Source organism: Sarcophilus harrisii, chromosome 3 (assembly GCF_902635505.1).
Source record: "Sarcophilus harrisii chromosome 3, mSarHar1.11, whole genome shotgun sequence".
Classification (NCBI taxonomy): Eukaryota; Metazoa; Chordata; class Mammalia; order Dasyuromorphia; family Dasyuridae; genus Sarcophilus; species Sarcophilus harrisii.
The window spans coordinates 441,268,085-441,275,969 of NC_045428.1; the positions used below are offsets into that span (position 1 = coordinate 441,268,085).

Consider the following 7,885-nt stretch of genomic DNA (forward strand, 5'->3'; position numbering starts at 1 on the left):
ATTTGTTTCCTTTGAGCTAAAGAATCTATTTCCTAGTTTTTCTAGTCTCTTTTACTTCAAGAATTGGTAAAATCTGGGAATAAGTCATATTCATTATCAGGATTAAGGCAGGGAAGGTCTGACTTATTGAGGCTCTAGAGATTGATTCAGAACTATATATATGACAACTGCCAAACACTGTGCCTCAGTTGTATATCCACACCCATACTCAAAGAGTTAAACAAATTCATATTTACAAATGTGTTGCCATCTAAATGTAAGTCTTTTGTGATTATATATTGCAGAATTGGAGAAAGCAACATTAAAAGCCATTAGAAATTTACAGTACGTTTAATTTGTTACCTATATTGAACCTCATCCTGAGTTGGAGAGAATATTTTCCTGATGATAGCATTGAGTTATGCATAGTTAGAAGACCCTTGAACATGTAAGGACTTCTGTAAGTGAAGCATTAGCACAGATACCTGGAGGGCAGTCAGAAAACATCTGAAGTACAACTCTTATAGCTGCCAACGTTCAAGTTGAAGCCATAGCAAGAACCCTGCAGCAACAGCTTTGTTGAGCTCCCACTGTCTGCCTGGCTCTGTACTGTGTAATCCAGAACACCCTCAAATTATGTTTTTCCAAAAGTACCTGTCTGAATGTTGTCTTATTCTACCTAGTTCTTATTAATACTAGCTTGTACTCCCTTTCAGCAAAGGCTTTCCCCTTTGTCTCCAGCCTTCATGGCCTATAAATACTGCTTTGTTAGGTACTTGTAGAATAAATTCTCTAACATTGTTTTAATTGGGTAGTAGCTGAAATGAAAATTTGGAAAGGTGTGCTAGCATGAATGATGGTAATTTAAGTCTTTGTGACATATATAAGAAGTTTAAAAAGGAAATGAGACAGTGCATGTGGCATTGAAAACCAGCTTGACTTATTTTTCCCATTTTTACGTTTATGACACATTGAGGATCAGTTGATTCCCTAATTAAAAAAAAAATTTAACCATTTAAAAAATGAACTGTCTTTCAAGGGTCAAGTTCTCATACTCCCTTTTCTATAATTTAATCTCTATTTATGTTGACAGTCATTACAAAGAAAGATGTCATGTGGAAAAGTTTGGAAAACCTAAAGAAAGGCTTAAAATTCTTTGAATATCATTTGTTTGGGTCTGCCCTCGAATACTTGCCCTAGCACCACAGTTATGAAAATTGCATAATTTGAACAAAGTGAACAGATTACAAAATGTATTAATTCATAAAAATTTTTGATTAGCCCTCTTACCTCTCAGGCAAAATGGGGGGAAAATGGAGGAAATCCTCAGTCTTTCCACTTCTTTGCTCCTTATATACTGTTTATTTCCCTGTGTTGGGTAAATAAATAACTATCCTCATTTATTATAATATTTTCTTCTTTTTTGAGTTATTATTTCAAGATAATTATAGTTCAATTTTGCTTTTCTGTGTACTTGCTATTAAAAACTTCTGCATGTTTGCAAAGTAGTTTTCTTCAGGTCTCTGGACTAAGAGTAAGGGGAGTTTCTTCTTCCTATTTTTAATGATTTACATAATTGAATCTTTTTTCAGCTCCATTCATCATGGAATCCAACATCTGCAAAATTTCTGAGTTTTTCTTCCATGTTTAATAAAGCTCCAAACCCAAAAAGAACTTTGTCAACAATTAAAAATCAGAGCCTACAGACTCCTTTTAACCATATCCCCACATAAAAACCAACTTTGTTTTTCATATTTTTAATAGTCTGTAAGCATTGGGTTTCATGAACTGTCTTTAATTTACCAATCTCATGTTGATACTTGCTGAACACATTTAAATCTAATTAAATTCAGAATACTATGAGAACAGAGCAAGCACATTCTCCTAATTGCCTCAAGTCTTGATGCCTTTTCTTGTTTTTTGTTTTTTTTCCCCAAACCATCTTCTTTAACTATTACATTACATGCAGAATCAACTCAACTAAGCCGAGCCGGTTGGCTTTAGCCAGACTTTATTAAAAGCTGACAACAAAAGTATTTTTCTTTCATTGTGCTGCTATTATTGTCATTCTCTGAGAAAAAGGAATGGTATGAAGATGTCGAACTGGAGAAGGAGGTGCCTTAGGTGTGTCTGTGAAAGAGGGTAGAGTAAGGTCATATTTATATTGGCAGTTTGGTGAGTTGAAAATGAGCCACTTCAAAGAAACAGTAGGGTTATACTTAACAATAAGGGTTAGCACTGAATGAACTAGATTTAACTTATGACAATTCCTGTAACTAGTCATTTCACCATAAAAATATTTCAGATATTAAAAGGAAGAAAAAAAGGCTAACAAGTTGATGTGTCTTGTTATGGTACAATAGCTAAAAATAACTTATGCTATCCTGATCCCATTGTGTTTTATACAGAAAACATGTTTTTTTTTTTTTTTTTTCTGTAAAAAGTACAATGTAATTTTATTTACTTCTAACCCAAGTGCCAAATTCCAGTCTTTTGTTCCTTCTGACTTGTAGTCAGATCAAATTTACCTGGTTACCTATCCAAAGGACATATGTTAATTTACTATTTCTACCTTTATTTCAAAGAGAAAACATTAAGTCATCAATGACAGCTGATCTAGCATGACTGGTCTAGCAAATTTGCTTCTCTAGAAATTATTTGTACTGCAAGGAAATGCGATTCTAAATGTATCTGAAATGAGTTTTTCAGTTGTTATAGCTTTGATCAAAAAGATGTGTGGATAACTAAAATCTAAAAGGGATGATATGCCTCAGTAGCAAGTGAGTACATCTCATTTTTGAGAGAAAACTAGATGATGGTTTTCAGTGAAGTATCTTTTCATATTTACTTTTAATTCTTGCAAAATTTTGAGTACATAATAGAGAAGTGAGAGGTGAGCTTTTTTCCCTATAACAATGTTGGATGTTGAAGTTTAATGAACTTCTCTTGAAATTTAATGTCAGTAATAATTTTATTCAAATCCTGAAGTATTCTTGGTTTTCTGGAATTTGGGGTGTGGTAACAAGGTTGGTTTCTTGAATCATTCTGTAAGGGATGAGTGGAGTAAAATTAGATAGAAAATAATAGTTCCATCTTTTGTGAATCTTCCTTTCTCCCATCCCTCTATCCACCCTCAGGTAGAAAAAAACTTTTCCCCACTCACACCTCACTTAACACTCAGTTTTTTGAATTTCACTAGTTGTGAGTCTCAAACAGGATATTTATAAAAAGCTTAGCACACTGCCTGGCTCATAGTAAGCACTATGTAAGTACTCTGTTTCCTTCTCTTTCTAGGTATTACTTTGTGTAGAAGTTGTCGAGATATGTTTCCTCCCTATATTTATTCTAAGCTCTATGAGGGCAGAGAATGTTGCTTACGTTAATGTCTGTATCTTTTTTATCACATAGCAAGAAAGATTTTAGCAAAAGATAATTATAGACATTGAATTATTGATGAGTTGCAATCTAAAAGAAGGAAATTAATGATTCTGATAAAATTATTAAGGCAAAATCAGTGCCTAACTGATATGAATGGACTATCATAAACTATTTAGCAAAATTTAGTTGAAAAATCTATTAAATATACTTCCAAGTATATAGTAATATTAGCAGAGTACATTATTTCCAAATGTAATAGTAACATCAGAATTCCAGCTTTGAGCCTTTAAATATTCTTGCCAGAAATGCTTATCCAAGTGTCAAAGTGTAAACCAAAAATAGAAGAAAAAGGTCATCACCTTGGTGTGTTAAAGGCAGATGATGGTACAGTGGACTGGACCTAGATTCATGAAGACCCAAACAAATGGTGATCGTCAGAGAATTTGAAGTCTTTCTTTAGGTTTCTTTAGGAGTCATGAAGTCCAACAGGACTTTAGCTATTTACTAACTATATGATTTGGGGCATTTCCCTGTGTTTACCTCATTTTCCTGAAAATAAAAGTGTTGACTATATTAGCATCTATCTTGTAGGGTTGTTGTGAGAATCAAATGAGATAAAATTTGTAAAATGCTAAGCACAATGCTTGACATGTAGTAGGTACCATATTATTAGTACTATAGTAAATATATTAATGCTTATTTCTTTCCTTTCTTTTTTCTCTTTTCAAAAGGCTGGAAGTTCTCCAAGTTTGATATTTTTATTAACATGATGATTTTGTTGCTAAAAAAATTTCATGATATTTTTACATAAATATATAAAAATATAGATTACCTAGTGAACATTTTCTATTCATTTTTTTTCAGGTATGCTTCAGAAGTGTCCCTCTGTTGAAGATTTTGTCAGTGCTCTTGTTTCAGACTTGGATATGGACTTTGAGACATACTTTATGGATTCTTGAAGGATGTGGAAATACCCCCATTTGTTTTCATACAAAATCATGTGGTTTAATAACTACATTGGAAATAAACAAAGCTATAAAAACGTTTTTGTTTCTTATTTTCAGTATTCACTTATATTGCATAATAACTTCTATAAACCATTGTTAAAACTTGGAATAAATAGTTTGTCCTATAATGAATAATGACAACTGACTTTCATCTTGATCAGCAAATTTCATAGAAATCTTAATCTATTTGAAGCTATTACTAAGTAAATATAAACAATCTTTAAACATTCAGCTGTTAAATTTAAGATGTGGGCATTTTCTTAGGCATATGTCTTTAGTGCAATAGTACTAGTCCATTGATCTTTAATTGTTTAAATTGATGAGCTTAATTAAGAACAAAACTTTTTAAATAGACTTAGACACAATTTTAGGACTCTGTGGAAGGATTACACACGCAATTTTCATAAAAGTTGACTAATCCATTGCACCATTCATCTAAAGTACACTCTTGAAAGTTCATTAATCACATAGCAACAAAGAAAATGAGTTGTGGTTTTCAAATCAAATGGAATACTTTTTTTTTTTTAAGTTGGGTATATTAACTTAAGTTTTGTATTTTTAGACATGTCAAAGAATGTACCACGTCAGGATGGTAACTTTAATATATAATTTTCTGTTGACTTCATATTAATAATCATCTCTTCATTATTGGTACTCTTGGCCTTGAGAAGGCTCTGAAAATGAGCAGATGTTCCAGGAATACAGTGTAGAGTATGGCTTCAATTTATTGTTTTAAAGTTATAAAGTAGATTATGCTAAATAACAGAATCAAAGTACATTCTCTACAACTCAGAAGTTCACAGAAACACTTTTGCTTAAAATTTAATGGAAAAACTTAAAGTTTAATAATAATAATACTAATAAATAGCATTTATATGGTGTTCTAAGATTTGCAAAGTGACATATATTATCTCTTTAACCTCATTCACAACAACTGGGAGGTGTTATTATCTCTACTTTCTACATAAGAAAACTGAAATACAAGTGGTGACTTGTCCTGGGTCACACAGCTAAGTGTCAGAAGCCATATTTGAACTCAAATCTTTTTAACTGCAGGCCCAGGGTTCTCTTACTACACCACCTTGCAGCTACTTAATAAGGTCACTAAAAGTTTGCAGAGTGTGGATGCCTTTATGTAAAGATGCCACAGATGCAATATTAAATCTTAATTAAACAGGAAGTAAGACTAATAAGATAACCTTTTATATCTTTTCACAAAATCAGTTTTAGAGTGAGCAAGCATTCGAAGACCATTGCATGATTAACAATGGTTTCCAATGTATTTCTGACCATAGGCCATGCATACTGTGCCTCAAGATATCCAGTAAAGGAGAACCCAGGACATCCTAAAGCAACTCATTCCATAGTTAGACCATCTCTTTGTGGAAGTTTTCCCTTATGGTAAACTAAAATCTGGATTCCTGCAACTTCCATTTCCTGCTCTCCATTCTCCTTTTGGGACCAAACAGAATAAATGTCATTCCCCTTCCACCCCCTAGCCCTTCACGTACTTAGAACCTTAGAATATTGAAGGGGTAAATGGTCAAGTAAAACAAACCTAATCCCTCTGATACATTTGAAAAGTCCTTACATATTTGATGACAGCAATTATACTCCTCTCCCCCTTAAATCTTTTCTCTTTAGGCTGAATTTTACCAGTCCCTTTAATCAAGGCTTGGTCTGCATGGTCTTACCTTTTGTAATCATCATTCTAAACATATTCCAGTTAGTCTTTTCTAAAATGTAGTCCTCACAACTAAATATTGTAATACAGATATGAGTTTCTTGAAGTGGAGATTGTTTTATTTTTTTTGTCTTTGTATATCCAGGAATTAGCACCAATATCCAACTCATTAGGCATTTAAATGAATGCTGATTGATTAATTGACCAGAGCACATCTCTAATTAATAATTCTAGGTATTATAATTCTATTAATGCAGTCTTAAAAGCCTATTAATATTTTGGCTGCCATCTCACAGTTTTTATTCAGGTTGACCCTATGGTCCACTGAAACCCCTAAATCTGTTTACGGCTAACTGTTTAGGCATAACACTTCTATACCTTACAACTGTTTTTCTTTAATCTAAGCGTATAACTTTCTATTTGTATCTAGTGCTCTCAAATTAACCTTTCAGTGTTTTTGGATCTTGACACTATCAGTCAATGTATTGCCTATTCATCCTACCTTTGATAAAACATGCCATTTATGTCTTCATCCAAGTCACTGAAAAATATATCGAGTAGCACAAAACTAAGATCCCTTGGAGCAGGTTGGTGGTGTTGTCCTTTGTTGTCACAGAGGACCAAAACAACATCATTATGTTAAGCATCAAATTAGTGTGTCCAAATGGGGCTAATCAGACCAGTATGAGTTCAGAATGTTCTGTCACAGGTCAGACACAAATAGTCCCTATGAACATTTGAGATGGATATTAACTTTGTGCATCTTAGATTTCTCCTGAGCTAATTCAATTCTGCTTTGTTCATAGAGCATAGCACCTTTTCTGATGAGGGCAATCTATGTTGGAAGGGCCTGTGCCAATGTCTCCCATGTCATACAATCAATTCTAAAGTTTGTAAGAAAGACCTGGGGAATATCCTTGTATTGCTTTTTCTGACCATTTTGTGAACACTTGCTCTGTGTGAATTGTCCATAAAATAATCATTTTGGCAAAAGTGCATTTGGCATTCAAACAATGTGACCAGCCCAATGGAATTGTACTCTCTGCAGTAATTTGAATGCTTGGTAATTTAGTTTTAGAAAGGACTTCAGAGTCTGGTATATTATCCTGCCAGGTGATCCTCCAAATCTTCCTAAAATAATTCAAGTGGAAGCTTTTCATTTGTCTGGTATGGTACTGGTACAATGTCCAGGTTTCAGGAATACAATATAGTCATAACAGTGGCTCTGTAGACCTTCAGTTTGGTAGTCAGTCTAGTACTTCTCTCTTCTACACTATCCTTTGGAGTCTTCCAAACACTGAGCTAGTTCTGACAATGTGTGTGTCAGTCTCATTATCAATGTATACATCCCTGGAAATTATACTGCCTGAGTGAGCTAGCTTATCCACAGCATTCAAAACTACTTCTTTTGCTGTAACTGATGGTTCCTCATATGGATAGTGTGGTGCTGGCTGATGGAGGAGATCTGTATTTTCTTAGTATTAATCTGCTGAAGCATTACACTAGAGATCATGGTCTTAGCTGACATTGAAGATCCTTTGGATTTGATTATTCAACTACTTCTGAATTCATCTAGCTATATCATGGTCCAACCTGTATCTCCATCTTGTTCATAATAATAGCATAAGAAACTTTGTCAAGGGGTTTGCTGAAATTCAGATATAACTTTCTCATTATTTCCCATTCTGGTACCCTTTCATGAAAGGAAATGAGATTAGTTATACATAATTTCCAATAGGCAGACAGGTGGCACAATGGAGAGTCAATAAGCATTGATTTATTAAGTGCTTGGTATGTGACAGGCACCGTGTTAAGCTCTTGAAATCCAAAAATAGCA

At 33.6% G+C, this 7,885-nt stretch overlaps 1 protein-coding gene across 1 annotated transcript in view; it reads left to right on the plus strand.

The window, feature by feature from the left end:
• Window positions 1–4,390, plus strand: part of MIPEP (mitochondrial intermediate peptidase) — a 159,565-nt gene extending 155,175 nt beyond the window's left edge. The window contains exon 19 of the mRNA XM_003764462.3: window positions 4,222–4,390. Coding sequence (XP_003764510.3) covers window positions 4,222–4,316 — 95 coding nt within the window. The 3' untranslated portion in view covers window positions 4,317–4,390. The remainder of the gene's footprint in view (window positions 1–4,221) is intronic.
• Window positions 4,391–7,885: the final 3,495 nt, after the last annotated feature.